General features: G+C 38.7%; 2 protein-coding genes across 2 annotated transcripts; one reads left to right on the forward strand and one right to left on the reverse strand.

Annotated features, from left to right (window-relative positions):
- The first annotated feature begins 3 nt into the window (after nt 1-3).
- LOC117292574 (E3 ubiquitin-protein ligase HECTD1-like) lies at nt 4-10,242 on the forward strand. Its single transcript, XM_033774683.1, has 6 exons — nt 4-135; nt 1,691-1,816; nt 4,569-4,987; nt 5,694-5,866; nt 6,618-6,768; nt 7,439-10,242. The coding sequence occupies exons 3-6, from the start codon at nt 4,572-4,574 to the stop codon at nt 7,719-7,721; spliced, it is 1,023 nt and encodes a 340-aa protein (XP_033630574.1). The 5' UTR covers nt 4-135; nt 1,691-1,816; nt 4,569-4,571; the 3' UTR covers nt 7,722-10,242.
- Nucleotides 10,243-13,024: 2,782 nt separating this feature from the next.
- Nucleotides 13,025-17,717, reverse strand: LOC117294343 (enolase-phosphatase E1-like). The gene is made up of 7 exons (XM_033776712.1): nt 17,645-17,717; nt 17,220-17,343; nt 16,825-16,926; nt 15,925-16,127; nt 15,253-15,385; nt 14,106-14,229; nt 13,025-13,571 (listed from the first exon to the last, which is right to left on the reverse strand). Exons 1-7 carry the CDS (start codon nt 17,659-17,661, stop codon nt 13,408-13,410), a joined length of 867 nt encoding a protein of 288 aa, XP_033632603.1. The 5' UTR covers nt 17,662-17,717; the 3' UTR covers nt 13,025-13,407.
- Between the last annotated feature and the right edge of the window lie 545 nt (nt 17,718-18,262).

Here is an 18,262-nt window from a genome sequence, read left to right on the forward strand (position 1 = left end):
GCACCAGTCTACGTTTCGCGGCGGCCTGTGTGCAGACAAAATGGTTGACAGCGAAAGACTCCACGTTTTTCTCGAGTAACTGATTCTTTATTTTATACCCAAATTGGTTGACGAAACCACTGCAAAATGCTTGAGGTGAGTAGAACAGTATTTATAGAATTCTTTGAAAGAGTTTTTAAGATGAATTTGAGTTTTCAAAACAGCTAAAATGAAGCAAATTATAGTCTTTTCGTTTGCTGTTCAGTGTGTGGCGGCAAACTTCGAAACACACACGTGTCATGATAATGCCTGCTGAAGGAAGCTCCTATTAAAAAAATAGTAATGAAAAGACCGACAATTAAAGTTTGGAAAAGTTTCTGTATGGCGCCGCCATTTTTTCATTCGATATGAAATAATATAGTATTTAATTTACCTCAATGAGATATTACTTTTTGTAAAAATGAGTGAAAAAGTGGTGGCGCCATACGGAAAGTTATCCATCCCCTCCCTCATCCTTTTTTGAGGCCCCATCTTTTTTTATCTATTTTTTTGTTTTACTTTTTTTGTCTTCACAGGTATTTTCTGTGTATTTTCTCATTTTTTAGTCATTATCATATTTTCTCATTAAACTTACTAATCTTTTAAAAACTTGTAACTAAAGTAAGTGGTGACTTTTAAACTGAAGAATTGGTGGCCAATTTGAATTAAAATGCCTTGGCGGACACATACAAAATAACATTTAACAGGGCCCTCATCCTCCTCTTTTTGGAGAAACCCGGATCAAATGATTTTTTTTATTTGGCCTTGGCCTAAACCATGTGGTTGGTTGGCTCAACATCCTGCTCTCCTCTAGTCAATTATTTTTCTTTGTTCAATCAACCCCAAATTATGTTTAAAATTACTGAGTCAGTTTCACTTGATTATTAAATTGTTTCATAAAATCAAGACACATTGAATTGACATTGACAAACTGGATGACGGCTAGTGTGTTGTGTGTTGGTTGGAAGTTTAAGGAAAACGTTCTAACTAGTATTATCTCCATCAAAAACGATGATTCCCAAAAACGATGATTCCCTATTGACTCTACTTTATACAATGTACTATGTATAACCCTTAATTTATGTCAGATTGTGTCATTGCATCAGAATTGTCAACAGCAGCGCTGGTCAACAGAATGTATGAGCTCTAGAGGAACAACTATTGCAGTTAACAAATGTATGGCCTCTGACTGGCACCCGCAAATAAAGATAATTAGGGAGACTTCCAACACAGGGCTCCATAGCTCAGTTGGTAGAGTGCTCATGCGCCAATCCTGAGGTTTTTGGTTCAATCCCTGCTCTAGTCAAGCTTTCTTTGTTCTGAGTATCAGGGCTGGCTATAGGGCTGGCTATAGGGCTGGGGGCACTAGCAAACTATTTGATGGTACCTAAGCTGGAACCCAAGTTGTGGTTCCGAAAGTAAAAGGGCCGTATCAGCTGAGTTACATGTAGGTCATTGAAAGAAACTTCAAGAGAGTTCGGAAGCAGAAACTCAATCATACCTAATTGTTCATAGTAGTTTTTGTTTCCTGAAAACAATGAACAATAATTTGAATAACTTTCATTAGACTATTTACATTCAGTTTGGATCCTTACAGTTTTAAACTTTTTTTAACATAAAATAGGCCTTACATGTACTAATACTAACTGTCTGGTTACTATTTTGTATACAGGTCAATCGGGTTCAGTATGATTGGTGTTTCTATCACACTGAAAGATGTGATGTACAGATGTGTGTCCCTCCCCATTGCAAGTAGATAAGGAACAGCGTATCACAGCTACAACCTCAAGATGTTCAGGTGAGTCAATATTAATACTTTCATCTTTTAAAGACACTGGACACCTTCGGTAATTGTCAAAGACCAGTCTTCTCACTTGGTGTATCTCAAAGTGGAAGTTTGTACTCATTTGGTTGTAGAAAATGCGAGAGAATAGGCCGAAAGGAAGAAAAAATACCCTTGTCGCACAAGTTGTGTACTTTCAGATGCCTTGAATTCCAGACCTCAGTGAGGTCTGGAATTCAATTCAACTATTTCAGTGAGAAATTACTTCTTTCTCAAAAACTACGTTACTTCAGAGCGAGACATTTCTTACAAGGCTTATACTATCAACAGCTTGTTACCTAATAAGTTTTTATGCTAACAATTATTTTGGGTAATTACCAAGTGTCCAGTGCCTTTGACTGTCAGGTGCTTGAAAAGGCTAAGTGGTGATGTGGACCAAACCCCCGTTAATGGCCGAGGTATTCAGAAATAACATTACCCCCCCCCCCCCCACCACCAGTAAAACAAACGACCCCAACGAGTGAACAGGTTTGATGCTGTATTTTTGTGTTGTTTTACAAGTGTAGTGAATGATTTGGTCTTCTTTGAAGGCAAAGTGTGATGTTGTATCATTGGCAAAAAAAAAACATTTTCTTGGTGAATTTTCATGATTTGTCATTAATCGTTTGATTGTCTACTTTACCTGAAAACTTGATGCTCTATTGTTCAGATTTGCTAAATAAATTTGTCCTAATGCTTGGCCTCTATGCCTTTCAAAATATATCCCATCTTCAATTTGGCTCAATGACTGTTTAAACTGTAAATAGTTGGGGATTTATCTGTATGTTTATTCCTTGAATGGTTTGCTTGAAATGTGTAATGGATACTACATGTACTTGTGCAGTGTAAAGAAATAAATTGTCTCTAGATAAACTGACCCCAAACAAACTGGTTTTATTCAGCATCAAACTGTTTTTGTAAAGTGTTTTGTCCAAATAGGAATGGTCTAAAGTGTAGATGGCAAATTATTCATAATACATAAACTTACATAAACTTACGTGTATGATGTATCATAATATTTTCTCTTGATTTTGTTAAATTTTTTGTTTTTTTTTAATATTTTTTTTTTTGGGGGGGGCATGGTTGGCTTGTGCGTAAAGCCTCTCACCAAGGTGACAATCTGGTTCGTTACCCGGCGAGGGCCATATGCGAGTTGTGTGTTTGTTCCCTGTTTGTGTTACAAGGGTTTTCCAGAACATCCGGTTTTCCTCCCATGGGGAGGGGGGGGGGGGGGGGGCGTATGGGGTAGGGTTGAGGCATTACATTTTATTACAAACAAACAACTGTGACCACAACAAGTAATAAAAATAATACTAGTGGCTTCTTATAAAGCGTGCATATCAATCACTCATAACGCTGTAACATTCAGTCTTTCCTACAAGATGTGGGACTACCTTTGACCTAATCCTTGTATAGCACCATGCAATGTTTTACAAGGTGCTGTGGCGCAATATGCTGCCAATCAAACCAGGAACACCTACTACTTAACATAGCACCATGTAATGGTTTACAAGGTGATGTGGTGCAATATGCTGCCAATCAAACCAGGAACACCTACTACTTAACATAGCGCCATGTAATGGTTTACAAGGTGCTGTGGTGCAATATACTGCTGATATCACGCCAGGAACACCAGGCCAAACCCCCTCTCTTTATGATAAGTGCACTGGGTTCTTTTACGTGCGCAAAACATCACACACATTAATTGGTTTTATTCTGTGTCGGTGTGCTTAGTTCTCTGTTGTGTGTAAACTTTTGATTATTGCATTGTAAGAGTAGGCCCTTTAAGGAATTAAATTTGTCATCGAAAGTAACTGACACCGTGAAGTCCATCAGTTTCATTCTGTGTCATTGAGTTGAGTCACTTTTAAATTTACTGTATGGTGCTGAAACCTTGATATGTTTTTTTGCTGCTAACCTTATTCTTATAAGCATTTGTAATTTTGTTTCTGCTTAGCTTTTTGTGCTTACAGAAGCAGTTGTTTTTATTTGGGCCCAGATGAACGGGCCCATTTAAAGAGCAGTGACAATTGAACCATTCGGGGTCAAATGAAACAAATAAGATTATATGACAAACAAGGCAATAACACAAAAGAATTTGTTTGATGTTATTACCTCCTCAAAAGAATTTATGAAAAAAAAAATAATAATAATATTATTAATAATAATAATGATACAAACAAATACGCTGAAATAAAATTTAGTTTTATTGTTAAAATGTGCATTTATTGTGTGTGTGTGTTTTGTCAAAAGAGATGTCTAAAACGAATTTAAGACCAGGATCTAATTTCAATGAGCTGCTTAACCAGAAAATATCGCCTACAATTTTCTCGCTTAGCAGAACTGAGAGAAATACCACTCACAAATGGTACAAGGGTCACAGTATTTTGGCTGGTAAGGTTAGATTTTTTTGTGCTCGGCTTATTTTTATGCTTTGAAAGAGTCTTGTGAAATTGGGTCATGATGTTTATAAATAAAGCTGCTTCTTGGTTCTGTATTTCAGTTTGTTTTGCTTAGCTTATTTCGGTACTTAAAGGCACTTGACACTGTTGGTAATTACTTAAATTAATTTTTTACTTAGCAATAAGCAATAAAGAGCTAGTGATAATATAAAACATTGTGAGAAACGGTTCCATGTGAAGTCTTCCGCTTCCTTGGTACTTTCCTCGCAAAGTGTCTCCAAGACAACCGCATCGTTAATTTCCCATTCTCGCGCCCCTTCCTCAAGGTCATGTGCATGGGGGAAGCCGGTAGTAACATCCACCCCTCCTTCACTCTGGAGTCCTCCGTCCGCGACTCTGAAGTCTCCAACGACACCCAGTCCGAAGCCTCCCTGGACAATGTCCATGATCTCATCTCAGAGTTGTCCATCGAGGAGTACGAGTCTAAATCGGAACTGATCATGGGCGATCCGCCCAAGCCCCGCACACCTGCCTGGTTTGCTGGCCTTCTGACCCTCGATGACTTGGAGCTAGTTGCCCCTCACAGAGCTCACTTCCTGCAGCAGTTGAAGGTCTTGGTCGACAGGAAGAGACAGATCTTAAAGGATAAGTCCAAGACAGAGGAAGAGAGGAATAATGAGATACAGACACTTACTCTAGCCGAGGAGTCATCTTTAGGTCCTCCCGTACGTCTTGAAGACTTGGGGTAAGTACAGGAGGAAGAGACTCTCCAAATGTTTTGTAGAAAAACTGTTTTAACCAGTTTTAACTTTTTTTATTTTAACCAATACTCAGGGATGTTATATGTTTGTTTTGATTTTTTTAATATTGTTTTTTTATTATTATAAATAACTGAAAATAACTCCATATAACATGCCCCAGATTGCAGACTAGGAACTTTAAAACCTAAGCTAAATGTAGGTTATCAGGCTTTGTTTTTTCAACATCCCTGATTACTGCACCCAGTCATCAAATATCTTTAAGTGAATATTTAAAAATTAGATTTCGGTGACGATAGAATGGCTGAAGACTCACCACTAAACACTAGACTTCCCAAAACCGAAGCCACTGTTGCCACGCCGCAATGGCTCAGGCAAGCTTTCCAAATTCAGGAGACTTCTCAGTTCTGAAATGAAATGTCCTGCTTATTAACTACTACCTGGGCGGAAGGTAGAACATCGGCCGGGACTTATGCTTTAGCTTAGTGGGTTGAGGGGACTTCTCGTTATTAACTTCACTACCGCGCAATGAGTTCTTTATTGGTTTCAACGTTTTGATTAGCTTGCTCTAGTCATCATCTAGCTTGCTCTAGGTACACCAGACGTCATTTTTTATTTGTAGATGAAGTAATTTACTCCAGAAATCATTCACCCAACTAAACCTGATCTCATTTTGTTCTATATTGCACCCAGGTTGACGTTCCAGTTCAGTCCATCCTCCAGTGTGTACGGCTACTCTACTCATGATCTCAAGCCTGGTGGTGGTGAGGAACTCCTTACATTAGACAATGCTGAGGAGTATGTTGAACTAGTAACTGACTTCTGTCTGCATAGTGGTATACAACGCCAGGCCGAGGCATTCAAAGGTAGGATTACACTCCATTTTAGATCTGAAAATTTGAAAAAAGTAATGAAGTGATTAAGATTTCTCCTTAAGTAATGCTCTAGAATTGCAAAAGTCGTGGGTTCGAATCCCACCCGAGTAACATGCCTGTGATATTTTTTTCTTAGCACTCGGGGAAAGTACTGAGTATACAGTGCTAATATAACACACAGAGGTGTATGGGTAAAAAAATATATTAAAATAATAATAATAATAATCAACATTTGTATGTTTATCAGCTGCATGTAGTCCCAAGCCTGATGTATGATTTAAAACCACAGTGGGTGCGGTTGACGGGTCAGACAGTAGAACTCTAATCTTTGTGAAGCCACAGTGTTCTTTTGTTTATTTTATTCAATAAACCAAAAGGTAAACTGAATGGGCAGATTTTAATCAATCTAGGTTTGGATAAAGACAACTTTACTGGAGCAGGACTTGAACCAACGACCCTCTCATTAACAATAATAATAATAATAATAAGACTTGTAATGCGCACATATCCACCCTGCTGGGTGTTCAAGGCGCAGAAACGTAACGTACCAGCGCTCTACCAACTGAGCTATCCGGCTCCATGCTGGAGGTCTCCCTATAAGTCAATATCTTTGTTTAGGGGTTCCGCTCCAGTCCATTTGTTTTTTCGAGCCCAAATTTAAAAGCCATTTTTTTAAAGCCATTTTATACTAAATGATGGATAGCCAAAATAATACTCTTTTGTTCTTCTTTGAACTTTGCAGAGGGTTTTGATGAGGTGTTCTCGATGGAGAAGTTGCACAGTTTCAGTCCAACTGAACTGCAGACAATGATGTGTGGGGACCAGGCTCCGACGTGGACAAGGGAAGATATCCTCAACTACACCGATCCAAAGCTGGGCTACACAAGAGAAAGGTATGTATGATTTAAGAAGGGGTCGATTTCACAAAGATAGTTCGAACTACGGACCCTATACTTTTGTTTGGGCACTGGCCTAGTGACCAGTCTTTTTTCTTTGTCTTTTTCTTCCACTCTGTGCTTTTTAACAAGTGTTCTGCGCCTCTGATCATTTTGTATGTAAGGGGCGCAATATAAATTTTAAATATTATTATTATTATTATTATTATTACTAGTCCTAGGAGTTATTTAAAACGTAAGGCTAGTGCTAAGTTATAGGACGAGTAAGTTGGCCTAACTCGAGATAAGACTCTTTTGTTAGTTTACTTAATATAATTGTCTATTTCTGGCATGCACCTCTGTACTTTCGTCTTTTTGTGATATGGAAATAAATGTTATAAGAATGAATGAATGAAAAGACGAGCAGAGTGTACATACCTCTCTCCTGTGTCTTCTCATGAAGACGAGCAGAGTATACTGTTCGAAACGTCAAGACCACACCTGCTCTTCTCAAAGCCAACACTCACACAAAAGAGATTTACACATGGTTGTATCCGCAAGTTTACTACTTATTTATAAGTTCTTCCTATTTTAATCCACACCATGCAAAGCTTCAAACAATACTTACTTGAGAGACGTAATTGAAACTAAACTGTGGGTACTCATTGCTGTCTTTCTTTATTTCCAGTCCTGGATTCCAGCGCTTTGTCAACGTGATGACCTCCCTGACCCCAGACGAGCGGAAATCCTTTTTGCAATTCACCACGGGTTGTTCCTCCCTCCCGCCCGGCGGCCTGTCCAACCTCCACCCACGCCTTACCATAGTCCGCAAGGTGGACGCCAATGACAGCACCTACCCCTCCGTCAATACCTGTGTACACTATCTCAAACTGCCCGAGTACTCGACCGAGGAGATTCTACGAGAGAGACTACTCAGCGCGACCTACGAGAAGGGATTCCATCTTAATTGATTACTCAACTCGTTCCTGCGGCTATCGCGAGTTCTTCTATTGTTTCCCAAGCGAACTTTTTCTGTGGAAGAGATCCTACAAGAGAAATTACTCGGCGCAACCTACGAGAAGGGATTCCATCTTAAGTGATTACTCATCTCGCTCTATTTTTTGCCAGAGGGAACTTTTTTGTCGGAAATAAAAGTGTTTCTACAGGGTGCACTTTTAGGTGTTACTGCTGGCTTCAGCAGTAGAACTGGGCCCAATTTCGTAGAATTGCATAAAAGTTTGCTCAACAATTTTCTGCTTAGCAACAGTGAGCAGGATACCAGTCACAGATGGCACATGTGAGGTGATATTTATGCTGGTAACCTTCTTCTGTTATACACAATAAAGTAGCTACGCATAAAACAGCTTTGCTTATCTTAAGCATAAACATTTGCTTAATAATGTTGTGCTTAGCAAAAGTGAGCAGGATTTGCTGATAACCTTGTTCTGCTAAGCAAAGTTGTTTGGTGCTTAGCTACTTCTGTCTATGAAATCGGGCCCAGGGAAGCACAGTGAAATAGCTAGAGCCAATGACCAAGCCACTCTTATTGACCTGAAGGCTTTGTGTGCAGCGAGTGTTATCATCATGGCTATGGCTTAGTATTGATTCTATAGACACAATGGTGTAGCATGAACTGAAGCCCAAGCCGATAGGAGACTTGCATCAGTCCAGTTGTCAATTGTTTTTTTCGCGGAGTTGTTCTTTCAAGGACTCATTGAACCTCAATTTTGTCAATATTATATTGTAACTCTCTTCGTTAGTGCCTGAGTAACACCCGTGTATTTGACTTTGTATGAGTGGGAGAGAGACTTGTTAGTGCCTGTCTATTTTTGCCACTGTGTTTAATTTAGTCCATCAATCCCCGGATGAGGAAATCTCTTTGATGCCCTTTTGGAAGAGACATTGTCAGCCCCAGAAAAGTCTGTACATAATTCTAACTACACGCACCAAAAGCACAGAGTCGACGTTGCTTTGGCCCTCCTTTTTTGGGGGGTCACATTTGCATTGTTGATAAACCATTTGAAACCATTCAGCTGGACATGTTTTGTATGGTGGCACTACTATGCACAGAACTAACTTGTGTACAGTGTGCATTCACCATATGGTGTCACATTGCAGGCTGGCATAGTTACATGTCATTCAAAACCATTCAGTGAATGGTCAGACAGTAGGAGGGTTGACTGTGTATTATGTTGATACATTCACCACATTATATCATATTGAAGCCTGGCATAGTGAGCTATCATTCAAAACCACAGTGAATGGTAAGACAGTAGGAGGGTTGACTGTATTACGTTGATACATTCACCACATTAAACCATATTGGAGCCTGTCATAATTAGCTATCATTCAAAACCACAGTGAATGGTCAGAAAGTAGGAGGGTTGACTGTGTATCATAGATGCATTCACCACATTATATGAATGTGGTTGTCATAGATTTAATTCACAGTTTTTTATACAACAGTGCGGTCATCCCAAGTCAGATCCCCCGTGTTCACGTTAATGATAATAGTGCTACGTGTACATGCAAACCAGGCATCAGTCTTTTTTCCCCAGCCTCGGTTTTTGACTTGTGATTTTTTTTTAAGAACAAAAGAACATGGCTATGATGAGATAACTTAGGTTAATTTTTCTTGTTTAGTAAAATATCTCAAAAGAGAAATATTGATTGATAGAATTTTCAGCAGCCTGGCAGCTGTATCCCATTTTTGTCCCCCTTAGCATCAATGAAAACTGCCGAGAATAGAAAACAGTTTTCTGTTAAAAGAGTTGCAAGCTCGTTACTTTTTGGAGTATTTCTTCTTAGGGTAATAATCAATGCATTTAAGGAGGTAAACCTCACTTTTCCTTTGTTCTATTGTTTTTGAAATGGTGCTGTAGTATTGAAGCCAAATGTTGTTTTTGTTTAACTGTTTCGTTGATTAATTAACTTAATTCATAGTGGATGCGTCACTAGAAGAAAATTCCTCTATTTCTGGTAGTTTACTGGAAATATTTTGTTTTCCAATTTTATTTTGTATATTTGCCATTTAAAAGAGGACAGTCATTTTGATTCTGCTGCTAAGTTGCCTGTTTGATTTCTGCAAGAATAACATCCAAAGATTTTGCCTGTTTGATTTCTGCAAGAATAACATCCAAAGATTTCCCATCATTTCACTTAAGTCCACGAGGGAAAAATAGTCAGAATATGTTATCCAAGATTAAGCCTGTGTGTTTACAGTAATTTTTGGAAATGTTTACCCGTGTCTGAAACGGTCGGCTACATGAGTAACCGTCTGTTTTATAAACAAAATTTCCAAGACTAAAGCTACATGTAAAACTACTTTGACTCTATCATTTGATGTACATCAAAATGCACGAGTTTATCTGTCGTAAGGTGGGAATAGGCCATGCTTTTTTCATGCACACTGCATGCTGCCTGGGCCCAATTTCATAAAGCCTGTAAGCATAAAAATTGTGAAGCACAGAAAATATTGCAAAAACTGGTTACCAGCCAAAAGTTCATAAACAATACATTGTTGCGACTGGTGCCCCATACATTTTTTGCTTAGCATAGACATTTGCTAAGCAGTATTTCCTGCTTAACAGCTTTCTGAAATTGGGCCGTGCTTGGTTTGTTGACATTGTATACCCTGTAGGAATCACTTGAATTGGATTGTGTTTAATATTTCCAAATTGAGCACATCACTCGAAAATTGGTTTTGAAAGAAGTAATTCTGTAAACCGGTTCGATTTGGAGGTCGTGTTAAGGTAGAGAATTCATATAATAATAATAATAATAATAATAATAATTTGGGGGGCTAATCGTCCTTACTCGCAGCTAAGAGCTGAATTGCGAAGGACGCGGCTACAACGTGTTCGAGAAGCAGGCATGCAAGGGCGCATTCAGCTGCCAGCCACATCAACCCATTATGACCACGGAGCACAGCCAAGATCGAAAGTGTTTGATTTTTTTCCTGAGGGAGGAAAACCGGATAGTCTGGAAAACCCTCGTGGCACAGCAGAGAACCAACGCACAACTCAACTCACATATGGCCCCGACCGGGAATCGAACCGGGGTCACCTTGGTGAGAGGCGAGCGCTTTACGCACAAGCCAACCGTGCCACCTATATTGTATTTGAAAATTTAAAATTGTTTTACAGTTGGTGGTTTTTTTCTTTTCTTGGTTGAAGGACACTTGGATCTGCGAAGTTATCAAAAATCAAGCACAGTGTCAGAGGGGTGGATTGCTTTGATTTTAAAGGTTTAATTTAAAATAATTTAACTTAATTGGCCAAGTTTAACATTATTATATAGTCGAAAAAACAAAACAAAAAACGTAAAAACTAATTTTTATATACCGGAGAAGATAATTGGAAAGGCTAGTTGTTTTTGCTGTGTTATCCCATAATGTGTGTATGAATCTCATATGATTGTAGTAAAAAATAATAAAAAATTGGTTATACATGCAAATATACTTTTTATTTTTCATTTTCTACAGTTTTGTCCCAGATGCAACAATGATAGTTTTTTCCAAATTTTTGTTGCACTTGGCTTCCCATATCAAATTTGATGTCTGTTAAAGGTAGTATACTGCATTGGTGAGAATAACAAACATTGTTCAATTTCATTCTGAAGGCTTACTGATTGTGAACTTAATACTTCAACCATTTTGTTTCGGTGAAATATTTCCCTCGGCTGAAATGATGGAGAAAACTATCTGAAAACATAAACAAAATGTAACAGCTGATTGCTATTGGTACAACCAAAATTAAGGACAATGTGTTTACTATTTTCTCCCAACTTATACAATGGACTGATGAGCCCAAATGTTCACAGGTGTATTAACAAAACATGAACACTGTCTGTGACATTTTTTGTGTGCGACAATTTTGTCAGCTCTACCACTCATGTATAATACCTTTAATTATTAACAAGTTGAAGTTTTTTTGTATTGATCAAATTTTACCCAATATCACAACCAGTGATTATTTTTGGTTGCGCCATTTTACGAGTCAAATTACCTTGTGTCACTGTGCTGTACATAATCTTTGGCATAGATTTGTGTGAGCACCAATCTCAGGCCCAATTTCATAGAGCTGCTTACCAGCCCCAAAAAAAACAATCTCCATGTACAATCTTTGACTGGTATCCTGCAAATTTGTGCTTGGGAGAAAATTGCAGAGCAATATTTGCTGCTTTGAGAAACTCTAGTAAGGCAGGCCCATTTTTACCTGCAATTTGAACTGCAAAACATTCGCCCATGGGCAAAATGTTGTCAGATGTGGTGGAAGAGCACATGGCCCAATTTCATGGAGCTGCTTAAGCACAAAAAGTAGCTAAGCACAGCCCAACTACGATTACCAGAACAGGGTTACCAGCCAAAATACCATGTCACATGTACAAATGCATCTGGTATCCTGCTCTATTCTGCTAAGTATAAACTTCTTAAGCAATATTTTCTGCTTAATCAGCTCTATGCAATTTTGCCTATGTTCTAAAGATTTTATTTTGTAGTTTAAAACACCAAATTCAATACCACAATACTAGACACACTTCCTTTTTATCATTTATTGTTTAAAAATACAGCGGCTGCCATGGATAATACACAAAATCAGTAATGAAAACTTATTACTTATGGAGAACAATTAGGACATTGTTGAATGTGTTTGCGTGCAACTTAGAGGCAACCAACTCACTGCAAACACTTCAGTTTCACAAGAGCAGAGCTGCCAACTATCCCTGATTCTGAAGAAAGTTCAGTGAAAACAAACTAATCTTTCCATGTTTTGATGAAGAAATTTTACAGATTGTGAAAACATTTCCCCTACTATGAATGTGATTTCTAAATATCTATCCCCCTGATTGTGGTACAACAACTACCTGACTGCAAGATGCAAATGTTGGCAGCTAGATAAAGGCAGTGGACACTATTGGTAATTACTCAAAATAATTATTAGCATAAAACCTTACTTGGTAATGAGTAATGGGGAGCTGTTGATAGTATAAAACATTGTGAGAAACGGCTCCCCCTGAAGTAACTTACATGTAGTTTTTGAGAAAGAAGCAATTTTCCACAAGTTTGATTTCGAGACCTCAGACTTAGAATTTGAGGTCTCAAAATCAAGCATCTGAAAGCACACAACTTTGTGTGACAAGGGTGGTTTTTCTTTCATTATTATCTCGCAACTTCGACGACCAATTGAGCTCAAATTTTCACAGGTTTGTTATTTTATGCATATGTTGAGATACACCAAGTGAGAAGACTGGTCTTTGACAATTACCAATAGTGTCCAGTGTCTTTAACAGCACCATTATTTTAGTGATACATTTAGCACTATACACATTAATTATTTTCTTGTACTTTTGCAAATGGCACCTCCCCAGAAACAGGTCACTGTAGCACCATCAAGAGTAATTTTATCCCATTCTGAAATCTGTGTGGCCAAGCGGTCTTTATTTTTTTTGTTTTACTACTTTCCTGAAGGGTTTGAAAGGCGCAGAACAGATTACCAAAACATCTCTTTTTATATTTCAGAAAAGTTGTGTCTTTGAAAGAGCACCAGTATGTAAACTTCATAATCAATGAAGCGTTTTCTTTCACACACTTTACAGTGACTATGTGGCATAGAATTGTTTGTAGAAAATCTAGCTTAATGAAAGCAGTTTGCGATCTCATAACTTTCTAGATTTTTTTGATGGTACATTTTCTTCTGGTAGAAGCTCACTAAAAGATTTGATTTGATTGAAGGACTTGGCTTCATCTTCAGTCAATGGAGCATTGCCGTCTCGTACAACGATCGTTGTCTTGAAGCCTGCCTGGTGAGCTGGAGTTGCTTCTATATTAAAACAAAATTAACATTTCATTGAAAATATTACAATAAAATAATAACAAGTGTTTGTTTTACCCATAAAAGTTGAACCTGGAGATCGTGAAGTACATCAATGCATTCAACCTCTTCTGTTAGCTTAACCTCTTCGGCAATTTTCTGATAACATTCTGTTTCTACTTTTGGTCCAGGCTTTGTGTCGAAATAACCCGAGGAAATACTGCAAAATTTCTATTGGTCTAGATCACTTCACATAATATTGAACAAAACATTTATGTCGGACATTGTACATTGAGGAAATTCATTCTTGCAGCCATTTTGAATGTATGGCAATTGCATTAGTTCATATGTAAATTTGTGATTTTTTTCAATTCATTTCATTTATTAATTTCATAGGTAAAAATGAAAAATACAGAAAATATTCCTACACAAAATTTTGGAAGACTTGATCAAGTCTACCACAACAGGAATATCAAATTGAAAACACAATGTATTTTATTTTGTTTAAGATATTGACTAAAATGAAACTAGATCAACACTAACCTCTTGTAGCGTCCATCAGGAACAGAATTTTTGATGGATCACATTCAACTTCTTCGGCAATTTTCTGATAGCTTTCTTTCTCTACTTTAGCTCCAATCTTCGTGTCGAAGTAACCAGAGAAGTACTGCAAAATGTTTCAACAATTATAAAACTTCTATCAGTCTAAGTCATTAATAATGAAGTTTGAATCTCCACCTCAACAATTTTGTGCTAAGCAAAAAACAAGCAGGATACCAGTCAAAGATTGTGTATGTGATATGGTAGTTTGGCCGGTGACCTTATTCTGGTAAGCATAATTTTATTGTGCTTATCTACTTTCTCTGCTTAAGCAGCTCTATGAAATTGGGCCCTGGTTGCAAAGGGTTTTCCTTCCACATCTAACATTGAAATATTTCTTGACATCTTCTTTACAGGTTTCTTCAGGCGTACATAGGAGTTACTGTAGGCGGCACTTTTGGCAGTCCCTACCTGATCTGATTGCAAGGGTGTTCACCAGTTCATGGTTTTCCTCCCACATCTAATATTGAATATTTCTTAACATCCCCTCTCTACAGGTATCTTCAAGTCAAAGGACAGATTACTGTATAAAACACTTTTAAGGTTCCCTGTTCATAGGGTGCTTGCGATTAGTTTCCCTGGGTCTACCCCGCGGTGCTCACTTGGGTAAGGCCCTGACTAGAGCTAAACGAACGATCACTCACCGCTCTCGTATTGACGTCATGCACCTGGGGCCAGCCCCAAGTGACCCACTTCACAAGCAGGGCACTGGGGGCTGACCCGGGTGAGCCCCTGGAATGATGTCAAAGCTATTCGAACGCACCGGGGGCAGACCAGAGTCGACCCAGGGAAGCTAAACGAACGCACCCAGTGTTAGACAAATCAACTGGAGCAGGACTTGAACCATTGAACACCAGATTAACGTACGGGCGCTCTACCAATTGAGCTATCTAGCCTTATGTAGGCGGTCTGTCTATAAAGTCAATATCTTTGGTCAGGGGGTGCCAGTCAGAAGCCATATACAACTGTTAGCTGCCGTGTAGGCAGGGATCACAACCAAGTTACGATGCAACCTGGTACCCTTTCTCCATTACAATTGTATTAATAACAAACAAACTTGAGAATGTTTTAGGTCGGTGGAGTATCACACCTTAAGAAGGCTCCCATGTTCAGTATGTCCAAACAGAAGTTTCTGTGCCTCAACACTCCCTGATGAGTAGATGTAGATCTTTTTCTCTTCATATGCCCAATGTTTAATAACTGGCAGTACGTCGCTAAAAAGTCTGCCAGAGAAAGAATTTTTTTTAAAGAAAGATATTTACCCATCACATACTTTATCCATTATTAGAGGACTGCGGTGCCACTACTGCTGATGAAATCAAGACACTGATTATAGAATGGTACATGTGGTACTTGTAATAATTACTTCATAAAAAGTTTGGAAGATCGAGCAGCAGCCAGGCTCATACTGGATTTTACCCAAGCCTACATCCTTACGGACTGTGAAGGGGGTAACCCTGTTTCAGCCCAGGAGTAGGCGGCAATTTTATCCTGGTAGCAGTTGATTTGGATGGATAGCCCAAATCATTCCAGTGTATCCCTCATCTTGAAGTGGCCATTTAGCCTTGTGATGTAAGCAATATCTCATAACAAAACAATTGTCAAACAAGATCCACAATCATACCCGGCACAAGTGCAAGTCCAATAATGATGATTTTGGGGACTTGTAGAAAAGATGCACTTGTCAACAGGGGGTCGATCAAGAATATTTGCACTTGGACTTAAGATTACAATTTCATAGTTACATATAATCAGCACTTACTCTCCAACAACCTTCTTCTCTTGGTATCCTGACCTCCACATATGACCCTGGAACTGTTTCAGGGCAGTCACTTTCCTGTCCTTTGCCATCAGCCATCGAATGTTATCAACGACGGCTTTCCTTACTGATGATGAAGAGGAGGAGTCTTCTGGTTCCTTCTCGGGGATGGCTACCGCTCCTTCAAGATCCTTATCGAGAAGAGTCTGCCAACGAGGGAAGACGATTAGAGTTAAGAAAAAAGAAATTACGCCCATGGTAATGAACAACTTGAAGAGCTCGCACTGTCAAACTAACCGCAAAGATGATGCATGTAAGTAGGATTTGAAGCTTTGCATGGCGTTCAAAGAGTATAAACTTTTTGGGGGTAGTTTCTCAGAAGTGATGTTCTGAAAAGGTTGAAAATTTTTTAACAATATGTTCCATTTGTCTTCTCCAGAAGAGGGCATGGTGTTTAAAACATTAAACCTCTCTCACCCTAGGGCCCTAGCAGAAAATACTGATTAACAAAATCCTTAGCCAAGCAAGAATTAAAGATGGGCACCAGCCACAACACATCAAACTTAAAATAAGTAACACGTTTCTGTGAAGCAATAACTTTTCTGTGCTTAGCAAGTTCTTGTGCATACATGCTTTATGAAATTGGGCCCCTGGTCCGAGCCTACACTTCTTTTAAGAGCTTGCACATGGTTGACACCTTAAGGCCATCTTTAAAGAACAATGTCCATGCCTAAATGTTCAACTGTTGTAAGGGCAAAACAGGTTTTCTTTAAATTAAAGGACACGTTTAAGTTTTACTGGAATACTTCAAGGGGCACCAAGACAGTAACAAAGGGCAGGGGGAATTGCCTAGAGCTGTATATCCAGCCAGCCTGCATTTGATATTTTAAGCTCAATAGTTACCTGGTCCCTAAGTGCCGCTACATCATCTTGACATTCCGTCTTCTCCCAATTCTCCTCAAGATACTCCTCTAGATGCTCTCTCACATACCCAAAGAGAATGTCCTGAAGAGAACAAAATACACACTCCTTTTTTAGAATTACAAAGAATCAGCGTAAATTATATACCCCACACATGCCACTAACAAAGATGAAACTGCATAAATTAAATCACACACAATACACATGTAGCAGTGTTTTTCCGTTCTCAATGTTACAAAAATATAGAGATGTTGTTTGCCTTTATAACTGTATACTCAATCACTTGGGCAAGGTTTTTAAGTAGTTAAAGTCATAACAGTTTAACAAAAAACCATTGTCAAATCTGTGTTCAAATAGAATATGTCCGACCAATTTACCTTGACAAAACTAATGGGGGTTGTTGTTCCCTCAATGTCGAGCAACATCACTTCAACACCTTCCAACAGATCCAGAACATTGGAAGAATGTTTCAGGGACTTTTCCTCCGAGTCTGACATAGTTCTATGCAGTAGACAAAATGAGAAAATAATAAATCTAAAGTCTCATGACTGATGGGATGCGAGTTACTGTTTTACTACTACATGTATTGCTAAATCACTGAACATTATCAGGAGTTTGCTCAACAAAAACTGGGTCAACATTCCAATGTCGAGAACTGGTCTGACACAATTTGAGGGGGGGGGGGCCTCAAGTAGACCAAGTCTAATAACAGAGCCCAAACCTTTAACCTTTAACCTTTAATCTTGATACTCAATGAAATAAAACCGATGCTTGCAGGAAAAGATATGAAATGATCACTCACCTACATGCACAACACATCTACACCGGTATCCAACCATAACAATCACACGTGTTGTGATTTCCGCATTATACCGCCCTCATTAGTTGATTTCCGCATACATTGGGGGGGGGGGGGGGGGGGGGGGGCGGGGGCTGGCGTAGACTGGGCCAGGCGCAATATTCTAGTTTCATAATAATAATAATAAAATAATAACAAGGAAAATTTATATTGCGCATGTGTCCACCTAGGCTAACATGCCAAATGAAAACCCCCAAAAAATAATTAACTCGAGCTTATTCCCCTTTTAATTAAGTTTGTTTGGTCGCTAGTAAAGTCGTCTGCTATATTACGCGACACTACACAGGGGCGGGTCACCGATTCCTGGTCTTGAGACCTTGTGCGCATGCTTGACATGTAAACAAGTTCAATTTATCAACTTTTAATTTCTCATTACCCCTTTACAAAGCAGTGTTCCTACTCCCCAGTCGCATACAAGACGTGTTAATCATTAGATAGGTCCTCTTGATCAATTCTAAATTCTCCTTACCTCAAGACACAACAAGCTATGATACTGTATACCATCGTATATTCCATTCTCTTAAAGGGTATTGTTCTCTTCAGAAAATGCAAATCCGCAAA

This window comes from Asterias rubens, chromosome 1 (assembly GCF_902459465.1).
Source record: "Asterias rubens chromosome 1, eAstRub1.3, whole genome shotgun sequence".
In the NCBI taxonomy this organism is placed as follows: domain Eukaryota; kingdom Metazoa; phylum Echinodermata; class Asteroidea; order Forcipulatida; family Asteriidae; genus Asterias; species Asterias rubens.

Excerpts from the sequence above, each read along its gene's own strand:
- LOC117294343 (XM_033776712.1), bottom strand. Across the intron at positions 15,386-15,924 it reads GAGAAGAAGGTTGTTGGAGA|ACTTTTTAGCGACGTACTGC; the intron begins GTAAGTGCTGAT and ends TTTCTCTGGCAG. Across the intron at positions 14,230-15,252 it reads AACATGGGAGCCTTCTTAAG|TACTTCTCTGGTTACTTCGA; the intron begins GTGTGATACTCC and ends AACATTTTGCAG.
- LOC117292574 (XM_033774683.1), top strand. The coding sequence starts at position 4,572 with ATGTGCATGGGGGAAGCCGGTAGTAACATCCACCCCTCCTTCACTCTG. Across the intron at positions 4,988-5,693 it reads GTACGTCTTGAAGACTTGGG|GTTGACGTTCCAGTTCAGTC; the intron begins GTAAGTACAGGA and ends TATTGCACCCAG. Across the intron at positions 5,867-6,617 it reads CCAGGCCGAGGCATTCAAAG|AGGGTTTTGATGAGGTGTTC; the intron begins GTAGGATTACAC and ends TGAACTTTGCAG.